Below are 27,050 nucleotides of genomic sequence, written 5' to 3' on the forward strand. Positions count from 1 at the left end.
TGCGCTGCGCTGCGTGTACAGGCTGCGCTGCGCTGTGCTATGTGTGCAGGCTGCGCTGTGTGTACAGGCTCATAGTCATAGTTTTTAAGGTTGAAGGGAGACTCTAAGGGGTACTTTGCACACTACGACATCGCAGGTGCGATGTCGGTGGGGTCAAATTGAAAATGACGTACTTCCGGCATCGCAGGCGATATCGTAGTGTGTAAAGGCTCGATGATACGATTAACGAGCGCAAAAGCGTAATCGTATCAACGGTGCAGCGTCGGCGTAATCCATGATTACGCTGACGCGATGGTCCGATGTTGTTCCTCGCTCCTGCGGCAGCACACATCGCTGTGTGTGAAGCCGCAGGAGCGAGGAACATCTCCTACCGGCGTCACTGCGGCTTCCGTAGGATATGCGGAAGGAAGGAGGTGGGTGGGATGTTTACATCCTGCTCATCTCCGCCCCTCCGCTCCTATTGGCCGCCTGCCGTGTGACGTCATACAACCCGCCCCCTTAATAAGGAGGCGGGTCGCCGGCCAGAGCGACGGTCGCAGGGCAGGTGAGTTCATGTGAAGCTGCCGTAGCGATAATGTTCGCTACGGCAGCTATCACAAGGATATCGCTGCTGTGACGGGGCGGGGACTATCGCGCTCGGCATCGCAGCATCGGCTTGCGATGTCGTAGTGTGCAAAGTGCCCCTTAGTCCATCTAGTTCAACCCGTAGCCTAACATGTGGATCCAGAGGAAGGCAAAAATCCCCCAATGTGTCAAATAAGCTCCAATGGGGAGGCTGCGCTGTGTTTACAGGCTGCGCTGTGCTATGTGTACAGGCTGCGCTGTGCTATGTGTACAGGCTGCGCTGTGCTATGTGTACAGGCTGCGCTGTGCTATGTGTACAGGCTGCGCTGTGCTATGTGTACAGGCTGCGCTGTGCTATGTGTACAGGCTGCGCTGTGCTATGTGTACAGGCTGCGCTGTGCTATGTGTACAGGCTGCGCTGTGCTATGTGTACAGGCTGCGCTGTGCTATGTGTACAGGCTGCGCTGTGCTATGTGTACAGGCTGCGCTGTGCTATGTGTACAGGCTGCGCTGTGCTATGTGTACAGGCTGCGCTGTGCTATGTGTACAGGCTGCGCTGTGCTATGTGTACAGGCTGCGCTGCGTGTACAGGCTGCGCTGCGTGTACAGGCTGCGCTGCGTGTACAGGCTGCGCTGCGTGTACAGGCTGCGCTGCGCTGCATGTACAGGCTGCGTTGCGCTGTGCTGCGTGTACAGGCTGCACTGTGCTGCGTGTACAGGCTGTGCTGCGTGTACAGGCTGTGCTGCACTGTGCTGCGCGTACAGACTTCTGCGTGTACAGGCGGTGCTGCGCTGTGTTGTGCTGCACTGTGCTTTATGTACAGGCTGCGCTGCGCTGCGTGTACAGGCTGTGCTGCACTTCGCTGTGTGTAAAGGCTGCGATTTGTGTACAGACTGCTTGTTCTGGTTGCGCTATGTGTGTGTGTGTGTGTATATAATACAGGCTGCAGTGCTGTGTGGTGTGTGTACATGCTGTGTTGTGAAGGCAGTGTGTTGTGTGTGCAGAATGTGCAGAATGTGCTGTGGTGTGTACATATTGTGCAGGATCTGTTTTGCATGTGTACTGCGAGTCTTGTGGTGCACTTGTGCCGCGAGATGTGTGGTGGGTGCGCTTGTGTTGCGAGATGTGTGGTGGGTGCGCTTGTGTTGCGAGATGCGTGGTGGGTGCGCTTGTGTTGCGAGATGCGTGGTGGGTGCGCTTGTGTTGCGAGATGCGTGGTGCCCTTGTGCTGCCAGTGAGCCATTTGTTGCTCTTGCTGCACTGCACAGCTTGGGTACATGTACAATATCAGCCTTCATAGTATGTAGTGAGATATATTCAGACTACTGTTTGCAGTTATGATGGGCTTAAAGTGATTTATATGAGGGGCTGCTGATAAGTCTTTGGCTTTACCCAGAAAGAAACGAGAGGGGATGATGAAACTTTACATTTATTCCACATGCTCTCCACTGATGTCAGCACACTTCTTACATCAGTATTCCCAGTTCTGTAAGCCTAGCAAAAAGAAGGATTTCAATTGTGGCTCCAACCAGGCATTGGTAGCAGCCATGGCATCAGAAATGATGTGAAATTTGGTGCCCTTGAGGTGTTTCTTCAGATTTGGAAACCAATGATAGTCGGAGGGAGCTAGATCTGGTGAATAAGGTCCCTTTCACACATCAGGTTTTTTTTTCTCCATCAGTCACAATCCATTTTGTGACTGATGCAACGGATACATCACAGATTGTGGTAAAACTGACGCGACGGATCCCTGTAAAAAAAACGGATCCACCGTACCACTTTTTTCATGCTATTGAAAACCTATATCGCCCATCCTGACAGACTTTTTCTGACCAGCAGTGAATTTACACATCTGAGCATGCTTAGTTAAAAAAAAAAAAGATCCGTCGCCGGAATCCGTCATTTCACGGTTTACGACAGATCCTGCGCCCATAGGCTTCCATTCTAACAAGCGTCAGATCCGTTTTTTCGACATACACAAAAAAGTTACTGTGGACGTCGTCTCAGTCCGATGGACAAACATGTTTTGACGGATCCTACGAACAACGGATGAAACTTGATGCAATCCGTCGCTAATACAAGTCAATGAGAAAAAAACGGATCCATCGCTGGGTTCGTTTTTTTTAAACAGCGACGGTTGTTTGAAAGGGGCCTAAGGCGGGTGGTTAACCAGCTGGAAGCCCATTTCTGCCAGTTTTGCCATGGTCGCTTGTGCAGTGTGAGTGGAGGCGTTGTCTTGCAGGAACAAGATTCCTTTGGACAGCTTGCCGCGCCTTTTGGCCTTCAGAGCTGCCTTCAATTGGTCCAAAAGTTCAATGTAATACCTTGCATTGATGGTGGAACCCTTTTGAAGGTAGTCCACTAGCAGCACGCCCTCCTTATCCCAGAACTCAGACACCATCACTTTAGTGGCTGATTTTTGCACCCTGAACTTTTTTGTACGAGGAGAACCACTGTGCATCCACTCTTTTGACTGCTCCTTGTTTTCAGGGTCATATCAATAAATTCCGGTCTCCTCCATAGTGACCAGTCGATCCAGGATGTTCTTATCAGTTCGGAAACGCTGACAAATGGATCGGGAAGTTTTCACTCACATGCTTCTCTGATCTGTTGTCAGACATTTGGGGACCCACTTTGCAGATCGCTTCCTCATGTCCAAATGTTCATAGATAATGACACAAACACGATCACGGGAAATCCCCATGATGTCTGCTAGTGCTTTAGCTAAATTTTTGGCGATTCTCCAATATGAGGTTATGCACAGCATCGACGATCTCCGCAACAACCACTCTGGGTTGTCCAGGACGTTCCTCATCATTGGTGCTGAAGTGGCCCGTTTTACATTTGTCAACCCAGTTCTTAACTGTGCAATACACTACGTGCAGACTTATTAGGCAAATGAGTATTTTGATCCCATGATCCTTTTTATACATGCTGTCCTACTCCAATCTGTATAGGCTTGAGAGCCAACTACCAATGAAGTAAATCAGGTGATGTGCATCTCTGTAATGTGGAGGGGTGCGGTGTAATGACATCAACACCCTATATAAGGTGTGCTTAATTATTAGGCAACTTCCTTTCCTTTGGCAAAATGGGTCAGAAGAGAGATTTGACGGGCTCTAAAGCCTGCTTTACATGTTACGATTTCGCATACGATATCGTATGTGATCGTATGCAATCGTACCCGCCCCCATCGTATGTGCAGCACGTTCAATTTGTTGAATGTGCCGCACAAACGATTAACCCCCGTCACACGTACTTACCCGTCCATACGACCTCGATGTGGGTGGCGAACGTCCACTTCCTGGAGTGGGAGGGACGTTCGGCGTCACATTGACGTAACGCGTCAGCCAGCCAATAGAAGCGGAGGGGCGGAGCTGAGTGGGACGTAAACATCCCGCCCATCTCCTTCCTTCCGCACAGACGGCGGGAGCCGCAGGACGCAGGTAAGATCTGTTCATCGTTCCCGGGGTGTCACACACTGGGATGTGTGCTGCCATGGGTACGATGAACAACCTGTCGTTCAATTTTTAGGAATTGAACGACGTGCATGCAATGAACGTTTTACCGTTCAATCGCAATCACACGTACCTGTCACACACTGCAAAGTACCTTACGATGCCGGATGTGCGTCACTTACGACGTGACCCCGCCGACACATCGTAAGATACATTGCAGCGTGTAAAGCGGGCTTAAAAGTCCAAAATTGTGAGATGTCTTGCAGAGGGATGCAGCAGTCTTGAAATTGCCAAACCTTTGAAGCGTGATCACCGAACAATCAAGCGCTTCATGGCAAATAGCCAACAGGGTGGCAAGAAGCGTGTTGGGCAAAAAAGGTGCAAAATAACGGTCCATGAATTGAGAAAATCAAGCGTGAAGCTGCCAAGATGCCATTTGCCACCAGTTTTACCATATTTCAGAGCTGCGATGTTACTGCAGTATCAAAAAGCACAAGGTGTGCCATACTCAGGGACATGGCCAAGGTAAGGAAGGCTGAAAAACGACCACCTTTGAGCAAGAAACATGAGATAAAACGTCAAGACTGGGCCAAGAAATATCTTAGACTAATTTTTCAAAGGTTTTATGAACTGATGAAATGAGAGTGACTCTGGATGGGCCAGATGGATGGGCCAGAGGCTGGATCAGTAAAGGGCAGAGAGCTTCACTCAGACTCAGACGCCAGCAAGGTGGAGGTGGGGTACTGGTATGGGCTGGTATCATCAAAGATGAACTTGTGGGACCTTTTCGGGTTGAGGATGGAGCGAAGCTCAACTCCCAGACTTACTGCCAGTTTCTGGAAAACAACTTCTTCAAGCAGTGGTACAAGAAGAAGTCGGTAACGTTCAAGAAAAACATGATTTTCATGCAGGACAATGCTCTATCACATGCATCAAACTACTCCACAGCGTGGCTGGCCAGTAAAGGTCTAAAAGATAAAAAATTAATGACATGGCCCCCTTGTTCACCTGATCTGAACCCCCATAGAGAACCTGTGGTCCCTCATAAAATGTGAGATCTACAGGGAGGGAAAACAGTCCACCTCTCGGAACAGTGTCTGGGAGGCTGTGGTGGCTGCTGCACGCAATGTTGATCGTAAACAGATCAAGCAACTGACAGAATCTGTGGATGGTAGGCTGCTGAGTGTCAGAAATGTTTATTTCTAAATTTTGTGCAGTTATATTGGTTTACCTGGTGAAAATAAACACGTGAGATGGGAATAGATTTGGTTTTTATTTAGTTGCCTGATAATTCTGCACAGTAATAGTTACCTGCAAAAACAGATATCCTCCTAAGATAGCCAAATCTAAAAAAAACCACTCCAACTGCCAAAAATATTAAGTTTTGATATTTATGAGTTTTTTGAGTTGATTGAGAACATAGTTGTTGATCAATAATAAAAAAATCTGCTAAAATACAACTTGCCTAATAATTCTGCACACGGTGTATGAAGGGCATTGATCCCCCAATGTCTGTGACATATCACCATGAATATCCTTCTCGGACTTTCCTTGCAGAAATAAGAATGTTATCCCTCCTCTGCTCTCAGTTGCTGTGAATATCGCATTAATATCCGCCATTTTGTTTTCCCGCGTGCGTAGAACACTGGTGCCATAAGCAACAAACACAAAATATTGAAAACATATATTAGGCACATAAGGCTTTCATGTGATGTAACATTCCATAGAAACAATAAAAAGATCACAAAGCCAAAGACTTATCAGCAGCCCCTCGTATACAGCTGGGATACTGCAGCCCTGTACACGGTCTAGTAGTTGTTCTCGGCTCCTGTTGAAATGAATGAGCTGCAGCCTCCAAGAACGATCAGTAATCCATGTACAGCGCTGTCAGGCTGCAGATCGCACACTACTTGCATGCGGCCATCACAGGGCCGGTAGACCGCTGATCACTGGAGTGACCGCCTCCCCATCATTCTGATATTGAAGACCTGTCCGGAGCAAATGTCGTCAATATCGCTGTCTTGGACAATTCCTTTCATTGTGACGGACAGCTGCAGCTAACCTCTTGACCTTCTTAAGATTTGGTGCAAATTGATTCACAGGACACGGTCAAGGGGCCAAGTCCGTAATCTGTGGCCGTTGGACGGGAGCCCGAGAGCCGCCTCCACCTGACGGCATCCCCAGCGCTGCTTTTGATTAGTCGGCCTTGCACGTTCTTATTGCAGCTGTATGACACATGTGATGTCGCTCCAGACCACCAAACCAGGTCTGGTGGACCTCCGCTCTCAGGGCTTTACTCCATCTGCCACAGATTACTGACTTGGTCCCTGAACTGCATCCTGCAAATCAATTCACACCAAAAATAACAGCGGTGTGCAGGAAGATGGACTGCATCGGTGATCTGTAAATTCTGCCATGTTTGTTACTCGCATGCACAAGAGTTTAGGTTTAAGATCCTGGTGTAAAGTTAAAAAAAAAGGAAAGAGATGGGCAATAATCTATCACTCACACATCCAGTGCGATAGTTTTGGTGCACGGTCTCATTCATGACATCTCTAGTAAATTGGTCACATTGTGTTTGGCTACAACAGCAGGTTGTGCCAAAAATTTTGGTGAATAGGGTGTTGTAGTTTTGGCAAATTGTGTGCCGCAGCATAAGCTTTACACTGCCTCTGTACTGTGCCCTCCTGAGCAGCGCACATCCAGGAGCAAGGATGGTTAAGGGGGCTTTACACGCTGCGACATTGCTCAAGCGATGTCGTTGGGGTCACGGATTTTGTGACGCACATCCGGCTGCATTAGCGATGCCGTTACGTGTGACACCTTTGAGTGATTTTGCATCTTTGCAAAAATGTGCAAAATCGCTCATCGGGGGTCCATTCTCAAATATCGTTGCTGCAGCAGTAACGAAGTTGTTCCTCGTTCCTTTTGCAGCACACATCGCTCCGTGTGGCACCGCAGGAACGAGGAACCTCTCCCTACCTGCCTCCCGCCCGCAATGCGGAAGGAAGAGGTGGGCGGGATGTTCGTCCCGCTCATCTCCGCCCCTCCGCTTCTATTGGGCGGCGGTTCAGTGATGCAGCTGTGACGTCGATTCGACGCTGAACGAACCGCTACCTTAGAAAGGAGGCGGTTCGCCGGTCACAGCGACTTCGCAGGGCAGGTAAATATGTATGACGGTGTCTGGGCGATGTTGTACGCCACGGGCAGCGATTTGCCCATGTCGCACAACCGATGGGGGCGGGTACCCACGCTAGCGATATCGGTCACGATATTGCAGCGTGTAAAGCGGCCTTTACACTGTGCAGCACATGGTCAGGACAGATCGCGAACATTAGGAAGCATATAATGACGGTTACTATTCTATAACAAGTGAAAATCGGAGTTGTGTTAGTGACTCTTCTCACTTCCCAAAAAAGTGAAATCCCTGTTCTTCTCTCACATCCTCGCTCTCGGCACTCTGATCCTTTTCATGCCAACATGGCCGGCAGTGCACAGTGACATGGGGAGCGCAGTGGTAAGTCCACCCCAGCCCTCCCTCGTCCTTCATGTGCTGAGAGATGGACACCTGCCCATGACATCTCTGCTAGCTCCATCACTGATGTGTATTTTCCCCTCCCCCAGCATAGTGGTTTCCTTTGCAGGAAGAAAGAAATCCACAAAGGGAGAGATCCAGCGCTAGTAATAGGGTAGCCTTTATTCCATCAGTTATACATTACAAAAATGGAGACAGACATAGCAGAGATCCACCATAGTGTTTTATTACATGTTTCAAGGCTAAATGCCCCTTAATCATAACCTCCCGCCACTTCAGTCTCGGCATAGGGGTTTCCTTCTCAGCATCATCTTCATGCTTTGCCAGGACTATCTTATGAAGGCCGAAGCTGCAAGGGAACGTACACATCAGGGATGGCCACAGCACCAATGTCTTCATACCTGCCCATCCCTTGGCACAGAAAAGGGTGACATGGACTAGACTTTCCACTGCGCTGGCCATATTGGAGAAGAGTGGGAGAAGATCAGAGGTCTGCAGGGAAAGGGACTATAAATGCAAAATGTGCAGTCACTTTTTAGGGATACGTTGGATTACAGATCAGATGAGCTTATAACGCCCCACTGGTCCACATAGTCTATGTGCGCACCCTGCGTTTTTGTGTGACCACAAGGATGCAGCGTTTTTGGCCCCGGAAAAACGCACAACAACGCACACGCAGTAAAAAACACATAAAAAAAAGCATGCGTTTTTGCACATTTTTTGCTGTGTTTTTGCTGCTGCGTTTTCTCCAATGCATTGCATGGGTAAAAAACGCTGCAAAAACACAGAAATAATTGACATGTTGCATCTGTGCGGACAGCAAAAATAAATAAACTCAGACTTTGCTGGGGAAGTAAAGTCATGCAGTTTTTAGACCAAAAACACACCGTGCGCATATAGCCATAAACAGATTTCTAAACATTCTGCCTGGTCTTTAGTGGCCGCTAACTGACATCCGACTCAGCAGTGGATCAGTACATCGCCAGCTGTTAGTACCTGGGCACGGTTACAGCTGACGCTCACTATGCACTGAGTGTTGACTGAAGCTGTGGCACTCGCATCCCTATGACTCAAAGCCTGAGGTTGCCAGGGGGAATAAATTTAATTTCCTCCTGGCAGTGGGGCTCTCAGTGCGGGCACTGGACAGGTTCAGATCTCTATTTACCTGCAGATTAACCCAATATCTGCAGGGTAATAGTATTTTATTACAAAATAGGTTCCCTTTTAATGTTGGAGGTTTTTAGGGCTGCAGTTCTGTTTTCTATTAGGAGGAATGTTGCAGTTTTCTTCATTAATTAAAAAAAGCTTATGACTTCAGTGCAGCTGGGTGCAGATTTCTGCAACTATTTCACAACTGTTATCTGGGTCTGATATATTTATGACCTACCTGTAGGGCACATGAGATCCTTGGATGTCAAGTAAGGGTACTTTCAGACTTGCGTTAATTACCTTCTGGCGCAATCTGCCTTTTATGGAAAACAGCGGAATCCGTTAATGGATTCCACTGTTTCCCATAGACTTGTATGGATGACAGATTGTGCCCAAGCACCTGCGTTGCTTCCGCTGGCCGACGCTGCGTTGCTTCCACTGGGCGGAAGGAACACAGCATGTAACGTTTTTTGAGCGGCGGAATCCTTTATTTTTCACTGCGCATGCTCTTTTTTTTTTTTTTTAAATCACAGAAACTTTATTTTGTCTCTCGGTGGCTGAACGTTCAGCTGAGCGCCCGGCAGTCGGCTTTTGACAGCGATCAGCTGAGCGCCCGGCAGCCGGCTTTTGACAGCGATCAGCTGAGCGCCCGGCAGCCGGCTTTTGACAGCGATCAGCTGAGCGCCCGGCAGCCGGCTTTTGACAGCGATCAGCTGAGCGCCCGGCAGCCGGCTTTTGACAGCGATCAGCTGAGCAGCCGGCTTTTGACAGCGATCAGCTGAGCGCCCGGCAGCCGGCTTTTGAGAGCGCTCAGCTGATCGCCCGGCAGCCGGCTTTTGACAGCGATCAGCTGAGCGCCCGGCAGCCGGCTTTTGACAGCGATCAGCTGATCGTTCACAATAGTCTGCTGCCGGTAAAACTGTAAAGAAGGAAAACAAATTTTAAAAAAAGCTTTCCGTTGTTTTGTACGATCCGTTGCATCCGTTGTGCCATTATATGCAATGCATCCGTTGCATCCGTCACACAACGCAATGCAACGGATGCCGTTCAACGCAAGTGTGAAACTAGCCTAAATGGGAGATAAAGCTCAGTAATTTTCAACGTCCACCAAACAGTGCACAGAGCTGCTGTGCTTCATCCTGTAATTCGCTTATATCTGCCTACTGCCGGAACAAAAATTACATGCACAGTCGGGGTGATGCGTGTCGTACTCTCAGCAATCTTATATTGAATATTTATCAGTCCCGGACAACCTCTTTAAAGAGGTTTTCCAGCCCATTGAAAAATTTTGATAATCAGTGAAGCTTAAAGGGAATCTGTCAGCAGGTTTTTGCTACCTCATCTGAAAGCAGCATAACATAAGAAAAGAGATCCTGAATCCAATGATGGATCACTTAGATTACTGGCTGCAACCGTTCTGACACAATCAGAATTTTTAGATTTAGCTATGTAGCAGAGCTGAGAGGGCTGTACCTGCCAACACCAGGATCTCTATAGAGATTGTACATTGACAGTGAGGTGTCAATCAGAGGAGGGGGTGTGCCTGACTGCTGTGCATGTGACATTGTAGTCTGAGCAATGAGAAGTCCTGCTGCTTAAACAAACATAACAAAGAAACAACAGATTGGACCTTGACAAGACAGGCATCCCTGAATTCTCTGTTAACCCTTGCAGCATGCTGGATTCAGAGAAAATTGAGAGGAACTAGGGCATGACCACAAGTATGCAAATCACATACTTGTGGTTACATGTAAGCCCCCCCCTGAAGCGGCTAGCAGAGCCAAATCATAACAGTGTATATATTACACATTGTTGTATTCAGCAGACTGCTCTGTTTACCAAATGAGTGAATGATTTTTTTTCATGCGTAAAATAAGTTTTAGGGCGTATAATATACATATTTATATATATATATATTTTTTTTTTAATTTAATATTTTTATAATTTTATGAGCGTATAAATCGGACATGTGCTATACGATTTTTGATCAGACCGCACACTGAACCATGTTATTCAAAAGGGGCTGTTCAGATGACCAATTTTTCTCTGGCGCCGAAAGATCTCGCAGCATCCACCACCAAGTTCTCAATTTCCTAGAATTAATTTTTACGAGGACTCGTCTCCTCCCCCGACATCTGTTTTAGTAAATACTTGTATCCCTATTAAATGTATTATTCCCTTATTTTTTGTACTTGAAATGTATGAATACATGGACAGCTGAGTGTTCCCATTATTATTGGCAAAGGGGTGCGTCACTACACTACGTTCTCATGCATGGATTGGCCGCGGCTCTCCTGATCGGTACGGCACAGACGCGTAGAAATGTATGAAGCTGCCAGGCTTCGGAGAGGAGAGCTGTGGCCGGTCTCTGCATTGTAGTCCGAGATTGGGGCAATGGTAACAGACGTCTGCATGAGCCTTTCTACTTGTTAAAACTGTTGGACAATGACACAATGTGCAGGGACACGACCCAACTGGTGACACCCAACTGTCATTATATTTATATATTTCTAAGAGCAATAACAGAACCTAGTAGTAGACTATATCTGGGTGTCCCCCTCCAATAGGCGTATACTCTTGAAAATGGTGCACGTCAGAGCACATGGTAACTCCGTCTGCATTATTATAGTCAGTGGTCGCGTCGCCGTATTTGTGTGGATGTCGTTTTGTGGGGGATTCTGACAGAAGCCCCGACTGGACCACTGAACGGGGGAAGGAGCACAGTGTGAAAGTACTCTAAGAAAAGATCATCCACACTTGTTCTTTCCTGGTGAATCCAGTTAATACTAAAACCCAAACATCACGAGAGGTCACAGGTTCTGCATAAAGGGAACCTGTCAGGTGCAATATCCACCCAGAACCACGAGCAGTTCTGGGTGCATATTTCTAATCCCTGCCTAACCGTCCCTCTATCTAGTAGCATAGATAAAGAGAACTTTAGAAAACGTATTTCTTAAGATCCTTTATGATATGCTAATGAGGCCAGGGACTAGTCACAAGGGTTAGTTCTGCACTCATTCCACCCTCTTAGCATGTTAGCACGCCATTCAATGCAGCGTCACCGGAGGTGATGCACGTACCTGTGTTCTATATGACCGCGCTTGTGAATGCCAGGCACTTCTGGTCATGCGCAGTATTAAGCTGGGTGTATGCGTCCCGACTTCAAAGAGGTCTAATGCACATGACAGGAAGTGTCGGTGAGTCCTGAAAAGCGGATACAGGTACGTGCCTCACCGCTGATGACGCTGGGCAATGGGCATTGAATAGCATGTTAGCACGCCTCTGTGGGTGTACTACCATGCTAAGAGGGCAGAATGAGTGCAGTTACTAACGCCCTTGCGACTAGTCCCTGCCCTCATTAGCATATCATAAATGATATTTAGAAATACTTTTTCCTAAAGCTCTCTTTATATATGCTAGTGTATACAGGGACGGTTAGGCAGGGATTAGCAATATACACCCAGAACTGCTCATGGCTCCGGGCGCATATTACACCTGACAGGTTCTGCTTAAGGCCATGTTCCCATGTGTTAAAATGCTGCGTATTTCCCTCCTGGTTTTCTTTTTTTATCAAGTGTTAACTAATTAGCAATATAGCAATCTGCTCTGATTATTGCTTTTATCTGTGCGGTTTTGTAGCAGATTATACAGTTTTTTTTATTTTAATGTGGAAACGCTGGGATTCTGTACTTTATAGCCCGATTGCTTTTTTTCAGGCTCCCCATAGAAGCCGATAGGGAAAAAAATGCATCAAAAACGCACAGTTCCAACAGCATCTTTAAAGGGAACCTGTCACCAGCTTTGTCCCTTATAAGCTGCAGCCACTACCAGTCAACTTCTATATACTGTATTCCAGAATGCTGTATATAAAAGCCCAGACTGCTCTGTATAATGTAAAAATTATTTTTATTATACTCACCTGCGGAGCGGTCTGGTCTGATGGGCGTCACTGGTCTCAGTCCAGTGCCTCTTCTCTTCTTGCCATCACTGTCCTCCTTCCTTGCTTCATGTTGATGACACCTCCTACATCATCCACACGGTGTCCTCTCTTGCGCTCCTGTTCACTTCTCTCTGCACTACTAAAGTATTGTAGTGCGCATGCGCTGGCGTTCTTTGACCTTTCTCTGTGCAAGCGCATTCTAATACTTTCCTTTGCCCACAGAAGGGCAGAGAGAAATGAGCGGCCACCACCAGTGAGCCCTATATACATAATTCTAGAATACTGTATATAGGTCCCCAAGCCTATCTATATAACATAAAAAAGACCCTTTATTATACTCACCTGCAGGGCGGTCCGGTTCGATGGTCGTCTCTGGTCTTGAGCCGGCGCCCCCTCTCTTCTTGCTCCGCGTGCATGTTGCGTCCTACGTCATCCGCAGTCTCTCCCCATCGCTCCTGCGCACACTCACTTTTCCCTGCACTGCCGAGGGCAGAGCAAAATCCTGTAATGTGCAGGAGTAGGGAAAGGTCAAAGACCGGGACAAAGTCCTTCTCAGTGGATGTCACTGCCGATTAGCCCAGTCTGATTGACGCACCGTAAAGTGGCTTTCCCATCAGACGCATCATACACGGAGAGGCTGTTATATATTTGCTTTATCTGAGCCCCACCAAACTGTGTCCTTGATTGAACTTTAAAACCTCAGACATTAATAAATATCCAATATACAGTAAGTGATCCATGGGGGCAGGATTTAAAAAAAATAAAAAAAAAATCACATTTCTTGCAAACTTTAAATGAGCAATAGATTGTAATTAACTGCACTGCAAAAGCAAGATAATGCAGGATTTCTTGTGTATAGACAGATTATATGTATATAGTTGAGGTATACCAGCGTGTCCCCATTATTCAGTGCCGGAGCTCCCTGTACACAGTGAGGGCTTCCCTGCATCTCCGGTTACATCAGCTGTCAACAGAGCTCCCTTGTTGTGTGGGATCCGGTCACTGCGGCCATTCACGGAGTCACGTGTAAGGGCCAGACAGATATGTCTCTGAGTGAGGATATTCCACCATGCGGAAGCTTCCCAGCACCGTGTATTAACCATTACATCATAACGTTGAGGCTTTTCTGCTTATTTTGCTGCTTTAAATATAAAACTCTATGAACACTATTGGGTGGTCTTAAACCCCCATACACATTAGGCTTTGGTCAAACACTTGTGCCGTGCGTTTCTATATGGAATATATTGCAAGTTTGTGCTCATCATTATCTGTGGTGCCATTCTGATTATTAGATTTCTGCTAAAGAGGCTCTTAGGCTGTGTTCACACATTGCTTTTTTAATCTGCTGTCTTGGCAGTAAAGAAGTTGCTTACAAAAAAACGGCTTTGCCACCTTTCTGCTTTGTTGGTGCAGATTATACGACACATTTGGCTACAGAACATGTTAAATTAAGGCTACTTTCACACATCTGTGCAAGCTATGCAACGGATGCGGTGAAAACACCGCATCCTTTGCATAAGTTTTTCCCATGCGGCCCGCCCGGTTTTTGCCGCTTGCGGCATGCTACTGAGCATGCGCAGTGGCAAAAACCGCATGCGGCGGCCGGATGCGGTATTTGCCGCATCGCGCCGCATCCGGCCGCCATAGGCATGCATTGAGAGATGCGCCGCATCGGCCGAATGCGGCGCGATGCGGTTTTTTTTGCCGCACGAAAAAACGTGCCAGGCAACGTTCCATCCGGCCGCCGCATCGGCTAAATCTGCCGCATGCGGCAAAAACCGGATGGAACGCAAGGCCATGCGGCACAATGCGGCACTAATTAAAGTCTATGCAGGAAAATCGCAACCGGCAGCAAAAAAAACCGGTTGCGATTTTCCTGCAAAGTGTCGGATTGTGCCGCAGAAGAAAAACCGGAGGTGTGAAAGTACCCTAAGCGATACGCGATACGGCGTGTTTTACAATAGAAGCCTATGGACGCCGGATCCGGCGTAATGCGGTAAAAAACGGATGCGGCCGCCGGATCCGTTTTTCTAAACTGAGCATGCTCCAATGTAATTAACAAAACGGATCCAGCCAAAAAACGGACGAAAAGGATGCAAAAACGGATGCAAACCGTATCCACCGGATCCGTTTTTTAACGGATCCGGCATAACGGATCCGTTAAAAAACGGATCCGGTGGATACGGTTTTCACTTTTTTTTCAGGATCCGTTGGATCAGGAAAAAAAAGGACTGTGCCTGAATACAGAAAACTGATGTGTGAAAGTAGCCTAAGAAGGCATGGGTTTTTTTTTTTTTTCTTTTTTTCACTTTATCATTCTTTTCTATGGTGAGAGAATGCTGAAAAGAATTGACATGATGCAGATTTCCAAATCAGTCGGGGAAAAAAACCAATCCTGCGCATGAGGTTTCTAGAATCTCATAGGCTTTGCTGGTTCTGTAAAAGCAGCTTTTTTTTAATTAAATGCTTTTATTAAAGTTTTACAAGTTACAACAAAAAAAAAACCAAAACCAAAAAAACAGCTTTTAGTTTGTGTGTATGTGTGTGGGTGTATGTATGTGTATATATATATGTATTTTTTATATATATAAAGTACAAACCAAAAGTTTGGACACACCGTCTCATCTCTAGAAGAACTGTTAAGAGGAGACTTTGTGCAGCAGCCTTCATGGTAAAATAGCTGCTAGGAAACCATTGCTAAGGACAGGCAACAAGCAGAAGAGACTTGTTTGGGCTAAAGAACACAAGGAATGGACTTTAGACCAGTGGAAATCTGTGCTTTGTTCTGATGAGTCCACATTTGAGATCTTTGGATCCACCCACCGTGTCTTTGTAGAAAAGGTGAACAGATGGACTCTACATGGCTGGTTCCCACCGTGAAGCATGGAGGAGGAGGAGGTGTGATGGTGTGCGGGTGCTTTGCTGGTGACACTGTTGGGGATTTATTCAAAATTGAAGGCATACAGAACCAGCATGGCTACCACAGCATCTTGCAGTAGCGTGCTATTCCATCCGGTTTGTGTTTAGTTGGACCATCATTTATTTTTCAACAGGACAATGACCCCAAACACAAGGGCTATTTGACTAAGAAGGAGAGTGATGGGGTGCTACGCCAGATGACCTGGCCTCCACAGTCACCAGACCTGAACCCAATCGAGATGGTTTGGGGTGAGCTGGACCACAGAGTGAAGGCAAAAGGGCCCACAAGTGCTAAGCATCTCTGGGAATGCCTTCAAGACTGTTGGAAAACCATTTCTGGTGACTACCTCTTGAAGCTCATCAAGAGAATGCCAAGAGTGTGCAAAGCAGTAATCAAAGCAAGAGGTGGCTACTTTGAAGAACCTAGAATATAAGACATGTTTTCAGTTGTTTCACACTTTTTTAAGTATTTCATTCCATGTGTGTTAATTCATAGTTTTGATGCCTTCAATGTGAATCTACAATTTTCAGAGACATGAAAATAAAGAAAAACCTTTGAATGAGAAGGTGTGTCCAAACCTTTGGTCTGTACTGTGTGTGTGTATATAATATATATATATTATATTTATACACCTGCTACAAAAACTAAACTTGTGAACATAGCCGTACCACAGCAAGTTTATGGTGAAGCGCACGTTGGGAATGTTTGTTTCCCGATAATCTTACACCCATTGAAAGAGCGAATGTAAGTTGCTCCGGTGAAAGGATTTTTGTTGTGTGGCTCAAGAGATCATGGTTCTCTGCAGCACATCTGCAATACCGATATCCACAGTGGCCTATCTGCATCTGAAGCCAGGTCGGCCAGGTACAGGTACTTTCTAGGTCGTGTAGGAGGTTAAAGGGAATTTATCAGGTTTTTGCCAACTCATCTGAGAGCAGGAAAACATAGGGGCAGAGATCCTGATTCCAACGATGAATCACTTACTGGGCTGCTTAGTGTAGTTTTGATAAAATCACTGGTTAATCAGCAGTAGATTATCATTAAAAGACTCCTTCGCATGCTGCCAGGTAGTCCAGCATATTCATGAGCTCTGTATAACAGCGAGATTTGCAGCAGAGGAGACATTGATTTTAACAAAATTACATCAAACAGATCAGTAAGGGTCCCATTACATGTAGCGACGCACCAGCGATCCGACCAGGCAGGGATCGCTGGAACGTCGCTGGTGAGCTGTCAATCAGGTAGATCTCCACAGAGATCAGCCACCTGTGTAACGACGGCTCCCTGCTTACTCAGAACCGGTGCTCGTTGGTCAAACACACTGATGCGTGCTGCACAGCGGGAGACCAATGAGCAAAAAATGGTCCTGATCGTTTGGTCACGATCAACAACCTCGCAGCAGGGGCTCGATAGCTGCTGCTTGCCACACACGGCGATATCGCTAGTGAGGTCGCTGATATGTCACAAAACCTGTGACGTTTCAGCTATGTCGCTAGCAATCTCGCTATGTGTGACGGGGGCTTTAGTGACACATCGCTGGAATCCGGGTCTCTGTCTCTACAATATGCTGCTGTCAGATGGGGGAGCAAAAGCCTGGTGACAGTCCGTTTAATATATTTCCTGTTCATTAGCAGTGAACACTACAATCCTAATGTTCAGTGTATATCTAATGAGATGTACATGGGTCACAATGCAAAAGACCCAACCCTTCACTACTATTTGTTTACTATATGATAAGTTCACTGTATTGTGAGAAATATTTGGTGAAGCCCCTAAAAAAACAACAAAGTTTATCTATCAATTGTACCATAATATAAAGGTTTTTCTGTATTTACGGGCGCTGCCTTGTGTTGCTGATGAGTGAGTGGGGGTCCAGGTCTTGAGACCACCACTGATCACTCAGAACACGTCTTTGAAGACCTCAGCGCCTGTATGAGCAGCACACAGCGCAGTTCGGCTCCATAGTCCGTCTGTGGGTCCATACACTGCTCAGTCAGAGCGAACGGATGGACTCATACATGTACTATGGAGCCCATGCTCTACTCTGTGCACAGATCATGCAGGAGCAGTGTTTTAAAGGGAACGTGTCATCAGAAATGTACCTATAGGCTATGTGCGCACAGTGCGTTTTTCGCGGCGTTTTTGCACGTTTTTCGGGTGCGTTTTTGGGCTCAAAACTGCATGACTTTGCTTCCCCAGCAAAGTCTATGAGTTTTCATTTTTGCTGTCCGCACACAACTGTTTTTTTAAGCTGCGTTTTTGAGCTTGAAAAAAAAAAAGGACATGTCAATTCTTTCCTGCGTTGCATTGCATTGGAAAAACACAGCAAAACGCAGAGATCAAAAACGCAGCAAAACGCAGCCAAAACCGCACCAAATCGTGGTAAAAACACATGCGTTTTTTGATGCGTTTTTTCGACGCAGGTGCGTTTTTGTGCGTTTTTAGCGGACAAAAACGCACAAGAACGCAGCGTCAAAAAAACGCAGCGTGCACACATAGCCATAAACCTAAAAGTGTCCCCCTCTGCAGCTCGTGGGCTGCATTCTAGCAGGTTCCTGTACTTTTTGTGGCCCCTTTTAAACCAAATTAAATACTTTATAAACTTGTACCTTTTGCTATGTAAATTGTCCATGGGGGCGGGCTCTCTGCTGACCGTTGCTGTCCCTCCTGCACATTGACGCCGTCCCCCCACGCTCCATTTCATCCATCAGGACGCCGCCCAATGCGCCCGAGGTGCCGCCCACGCCAGGATCGCTGGTGACGTGTGTCACAAGCACGAGATTATGGGCGGGGCTGTGATTGCATCGCAAGTGCCCGCCCATAATCTCGTGGACGCGCTTTCCCCCACTGCCTCCAGCATTCTGCGCAAGCGCTCGCCGGCCAAATGACCCGACGTCACCTCCTTCCCATCTTACCCTGCAGCAGGGCAAGATGGGAAAGAGGTGACGTCGGGTCATCTGGCCAGCAAGCGCTTGCGCAGAACGCTGGAGGAAGAGGGGAAAGTGCGGTCACGAGGTTATGGGCGGCACCTGCTGATGACACTCACAGCGCCGCCCATAACCTCGTGCCTGCGCAAAACGTCACCAGCGGTCAGACGTGCACACAATGCACAGTCCCGCTACAGTCGCACAGCGCATGCGCGGGACCAGGGTCGGCGTCCTGAGATATGAAATTCAGCGTTGGGGGGCGGCGTAAATCTGCTGGAGGAACAGCAACGGTCAGCAGAGAGCCCGCCCTCATGGCCGATTTACAAAATTTACATAGCAAAAGGTACAAGTTTATAAAGTATTTAATTTGGTTTAAAAGGGGCCACAAAAAGTACAGGAACCGGCTAGAATGCAGCCCAGGAGCTGCAGAGGGGGAAACTTTTAGGTTTAAAGCAAAGTTTCTGATGACAGGTTCCCTTTTAAATGACCCTATACATGTTGCCTTCTAAAAGGGTTTTTACCCAGTTTTCAAGTTCTCTCCTATTGATAGGATAGGGGCTACTTGATCACAGGGGTCTAACTGCTGTGACCCCCTTCTATTCCTGAGACCAGGGGTCTGCAGTGTGGCAGTACAGTGTGGTGCAGAGTACCAATGCGCTGCAGCAGATTTTACCATGTAACATCTTGATCCCATCTTCTTTGGCTACTTTCACACTCGTGTTGTTTTGCATCCGTCACAATCAGTTGTGTGACTGATGCAACGGATGCATTGCAGATAGTGGCACAACTGATGTGGCTGATGCTGCAAAAAAACGATCTGTTGGGGTTTTTTTTTTTACTGTTTTACCAACGGCCGGCTTTTGTAAATGACCAGCTAATTGGCCGACTTTTGTGAATGGATCAGCTGATTGGTCGGCGGCAGGCTTTTGTAAATGATCAGGTGATCGTCCGGCTTTTGTGAATGGATCAGCTGATCGCTTGGCAGCCGGCTTTTGTGAACGATCACAAAATCCGGCCGATCAACTGATCGTTCCGGCTGCTGGAACTGGAACGGAATTTACCATCAATCATGGTTTTTTCTGTGCGCATGCGCACAGCAAAAAAAACGATCCGCCGCACACAAAAAACGTTACATCCAGTGTTGCTCCCACCTGACAGTCAGTAAACGACTCATCCATCACACGGCGGATGCAGCGCAGGGCCATCAGTCACAATCCATCGCTAATAGAAGTCTATGGGGAAAAAAAACGGATTTCTGCTAAATATTTTGCAGGATAACTAAATTCCTCAAGGTGACGGATTGTGACTGATGCAAAACAAGTGTGAACTTAGCCAAAAGTGTGTGAAAAAGGCGAGGCAAAAGCACATGTGAACAAGCACTAAGGATTTGTTCTAAATAGACAGCTTTAATTTAGAAGTATTTCCACTTCAGTATTATTTGGTTGTTAAAGGGATTTTCCACTACTAGAACAACCCATGGTGGCACCGTTCCAGCGGTGTCTGTGCTCTCGTTCCCCCGGCTCATGTGAGGTTGTGACATCACACAAGTCCTGCGTCCAATCACCGCTGGCTTCACTGTCCCCACCGTCAGACACAGTGGAAGCCACAGCGCTGACTTCATGTCTATTGTGCATACTGTAGCACAGATCGCTGTAAATGGCTGTAGAATAATGGCTGCTGAGAAAACAGACTAGTTGCATATGGATGGCACATGTATACAGGAGAAAATGATGGCACACTTGTATAGCCCCGCATGACGTACCCATGACGCTCCTCCAACTTTATTAAGATGTAAATCGGACGGCTGGTGTGAGCGCCCCCTGACCTCACTCTTGTGCGGCCTCTTTTTCTTCCCCAGGACGCAGGATCTTTATCTTTCAGTCGTTTATGACTTGAGGGCTTGGAGAAAAGCTCCTGTACGCTGATGGGTTAATTGTCTCCCAGGTGATTTTTGTCATGTATTTTTCCTCACGTAGTTGTCAGGGGAGTAAATCCCAGTCATTTTTGAACAGCTGTGACCATTAGAATATGTTATACTGTATATTTATTTATGTGCATTCACAATGTCTGTAGCTGAAGCTTCTTTCCTTGATCTCACACCTTGATCTTTAATCCATTGCCTGATGGTTATGAACTGCAGATCTTGTGTCCTGGAAGGTAGCCCACAGAGCCAGTGCAGTGTGTCCCCGTAGGTAGCCCACAGAGCCAGTGCAGTGTGTCCCGTAGGTAGCCCACAGAGCCAGTACATTGTGTCCTGGAAGGTAGCCCACAGAGCCAGTACATTGTGTCCTGGAAGGTAGCCCACAGAGCCAGTACATTGTGTCTCGGAAGGTAGCCTACAGAGCCGTACATTGTGTCTCAGAAGGTAGCCCACAGAGCCAGTACATTGTGTCTCGGAAGGTAGCCTACAGAGCCAGTACATTGTGTCTCGGAAGGTAGCCTACAGAGCCAGTACGTTGTGTCCCGGAAGGTAGCCCACAGAGCCAGTACATTGTGTCTCGGAAGGTAGCCCACAGAGCCAGTACATTGTGTCCTGGTAGGTAGCCCACCGAGCCAGTCCATTGTGTCCCGGAAGGTAGCCCACAGAGCCAGTACATTGTGTCCTGGTAGGTAGCCCACCGAGCCAGTCCATTGCGTCCCGGAAGGTAGCCCACAGAGCCAGTACATTGTGTCTCGGAAGGTAGCCTACAGAGCCAGTACATTGTGTCCCGGAAGGTAGCCCACAGAGCCAGTACATTGTGTCTCGGAAGGTAGCCCACAGAGCCAGTACATTGTGTCCCGGAAGGTAGCCCACAGACCCAGTACATTGTGTCCTGGAAGGTAGCCCACAGAGCCAGTACATTGTGTCTCGGAAGGTAGCCTACAGAGCCGTACATTGTGTCTCGGAAGGTAGCCCACAGAGCCAGTGCATTGTGTCCTTGTAGGTAGCCCACAGAGCCAGTGTATTGTGTCCTAGTAGGTAGCCCACAGAGCCAGTACATTGTGTCCTGGTCGGTAGCCCACAGAGCCAGTACAGTGTGTCATCCCGGTAGGCAGCCCACAATGCCGGTGCATAGTTTCCATGTAAGTAGCCCACAGAGCCAGTGCATAGTGTTGGGAGATGTTATTTTTGGCTTGTAAATTGTTTACATTTTCATTAGCAGTCTCTATGGATTTGTGTTCTTAATAGATGATGATTGCTAGATAGTGTTTCTCTGATACGTAGAGGAGACATTGCCCAACATCCTGTTACATAACACGCTGTCCGTGCCAGTAATGTATGGAGAGGGTATTGTACAATATATTAAGTGCTAATTGCAGTTATCATGAGGCTTTATTTAGTTATTTAAAAAAATTAACACTTAACAGGGATGTGTTTCCAGTATGTGTGGTGTCCATTTTCACACATACCGTCCGTGTGATCCACACTGAGACATATCCATTTTTTTACCATCAGTAGGGATGATCAGGGACAATAGAAGTCGATGTGTACGTCCAAAACACTTATGATACGCGGATGACACCTGTGTGCTGTCCATGTGACAAGGACCAGAATTTAATGCATTCAAGAAATTAATGGTTTTATGTGCAAATTTAGATTTTACAGCTATTAACCGAAAAATTAAATTAAAAGAGAAAAATGACTTGGTCCCTCCTGTCTTTGATAACTAGTAAGGGTAGAGCAGACAGCTGGGGGCCGGTATTATCAGAGGGAGAAGGTCCATGGTTATTGGGGCCTTCCCAGGCTAAAAAACAGCCCGCAGAAGTTGCGTATCACATTAGATGCTCCCATTCTGGCTTTTCGGCTCAGCTCTTCTGATTGCCCTGGTGTGGTAGCAATTGGTGTAATGTTTTTTTGGGGTTGATGTCAGCTGTGTAGTGTTAGCTGGTATCAAGCCCTGGTGTTAGTAATGGAGATGCATCTATTAGACAGCTCCATTACTAACTCAGTAAGTAAAAAGAAAAATATACACACACAAAAATAGTTTCTTTGAAGAAACACGGTCCAACTTTCTCCCTGATTCACCAGTTTATAAAAAAAAGCAACACAAAAACAGGTAGGTCTGCCATAGTCCAGGGATTCCAATGTAGTCCACAAATGGAAACCTGAAAGACATAAAAAGAAAGAAGCAAAAACAATAGACTGTCCCTTGTTCACCAATTTATTAGAAAGCAAAGTTCCCAGGTCCGACTAAGGGTACCGTCACACTTTAGCGACGCTCCAGTGAGCCCACCAGCGATCTGACCTGGTCAGGATCACTGGTGCGTCGCTACATGGTCGCTGGTGAGCTGTCAATCAGGCAGATCTCACCAGTGACCAGCCCCCAGCGATGCGTGGAAGCGATGCTGCGCTTGGTAACTAAGGTAAATATCGGGTAACCAAGCGCTTGGTTACCCGATATTTACCTTGGTTAGCAGTGCACACCGCTTAGCGCTGGCTCCCTGCACTCGTAGCCAGAGTACACATCGGGTTAATAAGCAAACCGCTTTGCTTATTTACCCGATGTGTACTCCGGCTACGTGTGCAGGGAGCAGGGAGCCGGCACTGGCAGCCTGAGAGCGGAGGACGCTAGTAACCAAGGTAAATATCGGGTAACCAAGCAAAGCACTTCGCTTGGTTACCCAATATTTAGCTTGGTTACAGCTTACCGCAGGCTGCCAGAAGCTGGCTCCCTGCTCCCTGCACATTCAGATCGTTGCTCTCTCGCTGTCAAAAAAATAAACCAGCACTGTGTGTAACGAGCAGCGATTTCACAGCAGGGGCCAGATCAATGCTCAGTGTCACACACAGCGAGATTGCTAATGAGGTCACTGGTGCGTCACAAAAAACGTGACTCAGCAGCGATCTCGCTATGTGAGAAGTACCTCTTAGGCAATGTCCGCACGTTGCTTTTTACCTGCTTTTTACCTGCTTTTTTGCTGCTTTTTCAACTGCAGCGTTTAATGCCAAAATGGTTGTGTTCTGCTTTTCAAGCAAAGTCTATGGGAATTTGGGTTTCTTGTCCACACTATGCAGTTCAAACTGCAGCCCTTTTGTTGCAGAACTTTGGTCAAAAACTCAGCTTTGCAGTGCAAAACCCAAATGGCAAAAACAACTGACATGTTGTGGATTTGAAACACGCACTGTAGGTCAATTTTACGCTGTGTGAAAAAGAAACACCGTGGGCAGCAGATTTCTGTAAATCCCATCCACTTTGTTGAACCTGTAAGACGCTGTGTTTTTTTTGCTCTGTGTCAAAAACTCACCAAAAACTCCGATTGGGACTTAACCTCGTGTTGCCCGGCTGTGTTTGGCAGCCAGGGATCTGACGTGATCTTTTACTCAGCAGTTTAGGCAACGAGGACGAACATGAGGAAAAGTAAGGAGTTTTTAATAACCTTAGTATACGGGTCACTGCGTTCCCCTCTGTTGCAATTCCAACATCCCCGAGTTTGGTGACTTTGCTCCTTTTGTTGACCACTGAAATAGCCTAATCTGAAGCTCTAGTTTCACCATAAAAAACACGAAGGATCGAATCCGTGAGGCTACAGCCATGATTATATTTATTGCCTTGTGGAAATATTTCAAAGGAATGCATCCAAGGTATGACACTAAGTAGCCAGGAGGACCCACTTTGTTTTTTACGGCTACAATCAGCGTGTGTACCACTGAACATGGTCTTCTCTGGTATTTACAGCACATTAAGTTATGTTTCCTCCCGTCCTGAAAGATAATAGTGACCATCGTCACTTTTCATCTCAGCCACAGGGGTATGATCGGAAAAGGGGCTAGGTGTTGTTGTCTACACACATATTATACTATTAGAAAAAAATGCGAATGAAGAATCCTCCACTAACGAATGACTCCTGTATTTAGCAGGTCAATGAAACCGGACAAGAGTATGGCTCGTGTAACAAAGAGGCGACAGGCGGATACAAAAGTCATCCAGTACTTATGGACAGCTATCGAAGTGATCAGAAATCAGAAGCAGATTGCAAATATTGATCGAATTACTAAGTAAGTCACTGTTCCTTATGCCTTTCTCATAAGACACCTACCGTGTAGTCCTATCACATTCTGGAACATCAACGTAATTCTCCAAACCCTGTGTGTAATACGTGTATCTATCTATTGTCCATCTATCTACACACCCCATCCTGTCTCCGCTTCAGCTTTAGACTCCTGCAATTAGGAGGACTTTGGTCACATGACGTGACGTCACGAAGGTCCTTAATCAGTCTTATCATCATGATGTAAACACTGGGGACCTTAGGAGTATGGGGGACATTTGAAATTGCCCAATTTTTGTCTCCATTCCACCTAATGCCCGTCCAGCACACCAGCCTGTCTCCTGTTCAGTTGTTTTAGACACCTACAATTAAGAGACCTTTGATTACATCATGTCACATGACTGTGAAGTCATCAAAGGTCCTTAAATCTTGGAATACAAATATTTCAGTCCCTTTAAAGAGTGCAGCCCCTGAGAAATTGCACAGTTTAACCCCCCCTAACACCAGCCGTTACAGTAACTAGGGCTTATTTTAGGAGTAGGGCTTATATTTCAAATATTCTCTAAAAATCCTGTAAAATCATGCTAGGGCTTATTTTCAGGAAAATACTTAAGATACTTGGGAAGCCAACGCCAATGTTAGATTAACACAGAACTGTCACGCAAAGGAGTTGCCTAATGTAATGGTGGTATATGTCCAAATATATATGTATGTGTGTGTAACATTGATTCCTGACGTCTCCGAGCTGGAAACAGACTGAAGCCTTGGCACTAGAGATGAGCGAGTACCTAACTATTCGTAGTCGCGATACTCATAACGGGTACTGTCTACTACTCGCATATTTATTCCCAATAGCATGTGCAATGCAAGTCAATAAGGGAAAAACTCACAAAATAACGAGTAACGGCCGCTTTACACGCTGCGATCTCGCTAGCAATATCGCTAGCGAGCGTACCCGCCCCCGTTGTTTGTGCGTCACAGGCAAATCACTGCCCGTGGCGCACAATATCGTTAGGCCCCGTCCCACTATACTTACCTTCCCTGCGACGTCGCTGTGGCTGGCGAACCGCCTCCTTACTAAGGGGGCGGTTCGTGTGGTGTCACAGCAACGTCACACGCAGGCGGCCAATAGAAGCGGAGGGACAGATAGCAGCCGAAGGAAAGACACACCCACCTCGTTGCCAGCGGACGCAGGTAAGCTGTTGTTCGCCGTTCCCGGGGTGTCGGTGTCACACGTAGCGATGTGTGCTGCCTCAGGAACGACGAACAACCTGCGTGCAAAAGCTGCAACGATAATCGGGATTAGAACGACCGGACAGCGATTGACGATAAGGTGAGTATTTTTGATCGTTAGCGGTCGTTCGTATGTTTCACACGCAACAACGTCGCTAACGAGGCCGGATGTGCGTCTCGAATTCCGTGACCCCAACGACATCTCATTTGCGATGTCGTTGCGTGTAAACTGGCCTTTACTCGAATGCCACACTATTCTTGTGAGTAGCAAATAGTGCAGAATTCAGGTTACTCGTTACATTGCGAGTTTTCCCCATTGACTTGTATTGCACACACTATTCTGAATGAATACGCGAGTATTAGTCAGTACTCGTTATGAGTATAGTGACTACGAATAGTTAGGTACTCGCTCATCTCTACTTGGCACCCACCTTCTCCTCTGCTAATTTATTGCTTATTGATCCCAGTTTACACTAGGGCGCAGTTTGAACCTCATAATTGAAATATTTGTTGGGAAATGGAATCAGGTTCATTAAAAAGAATTTTGTTTTGCTAAAAGCTACTGGGAAAATATTTCCTTTTCAGTGGTCTATTGCTCTCCCCGGTCCTCTAAAGGGTCTCTCTGAAAAAAAGTAGTAAATTATATATAGGAGGCAGCATTTCATTGCCTTTCTTCTGGGATTTTTTGGATATTTCCGAGACACCCAAACTACACAATTAAATCCTGTTCTGCTGCAAACATGAATTCAGATATCAATCTATATTGTCCCATTTCTTCCAGCCTGTAGGCAGAAAACTATGTAGGGAATCAATCATGAAACTCCTGGAGAAAGATTTGCCAAATTTTTAAAGAGGTACAAGTCTCTTTATGGTTTTGGCTCATCTTTTGTGCTACCTGTTGTTCATTGGAGACTTATTTGTTTATTTTATATGTTTGCCTTTTTTTATGTGCGCCATTCCGGAGTTTTCCGAATGTTTTCCTCTGATCCATCAATTGTGACGTTTTAAAACTGTACACTAGTGTCCCCCCTCTTTGAAATTATTTTATGTACGTGCAAATTTGCTCCAATTTGGCAGAACCAGTGACGTTTTTTTTTTAACTTTTTTGAACCTTTGTAAAGAAACATAAATAAAAATAGCAACATAAAGGAATAAATATCCTCCAAAAATGTAAGCAATTAGTTACAGCAAAGAAGCTATTCTCACCCTTCTCAGCATTTGTAGGTACGTGTAGAGCAGCAAGGACTAAACTTATGCAATTTTAGATTTATTACACAAAAACAAGTAGTGTGTAAAAAGGTTGCAAAAGATGGAATAATAAAGACAATTCCTAAATGTAAATGTTACACAGGA

The 27,050-nt window shown here is 46.5% G+C and overlaps 1 protein-coding gene across 2 annotated transcripts in view; it reads left to right on the forward strand.

The window, feature by feature from the left end:
• Positions 1-27,050, forward strand: part of ZMYND11 (zinc finger MYND-type containing 11) — a 127,378-nt gene that overhangs the window by 4,535 nt on the left and 95,793 nt on the right. For both annotated transcript variants that reach the window (XM_075315459.1, XM_075315458.1), the window contains exon 2: positions 24,331-24,471. In XM_075315459.1, the coding sequence (XP_075171574.1) occupies positions 24,338-24,471 (134 nt within the window). In that variant the 5' untranslated portion in view covers positions 24,331-24,337. The remainder of the gene's footprint in view (positions 1-24,330; positions 24,472-27,050) is intronic.

This window comes from Anomaloglossus baeobatrachus, chromosome 6, assembly GCF_048569485.1.
Source record: "Anomaloglossus baeobatrachus isolate aAnoBae1 chromosome 6, aAnoBae1.hap1, whole genome shotgun sequence".
In the NCBI taxonomy this organism is placed as follows: domain Eukaryota; kingdom Metazoa; phylum Chordata; class Amphibia; order Anura; family Aromobatidae; genus Anomaloglossus; species Anomaloglossus baeobatrachus.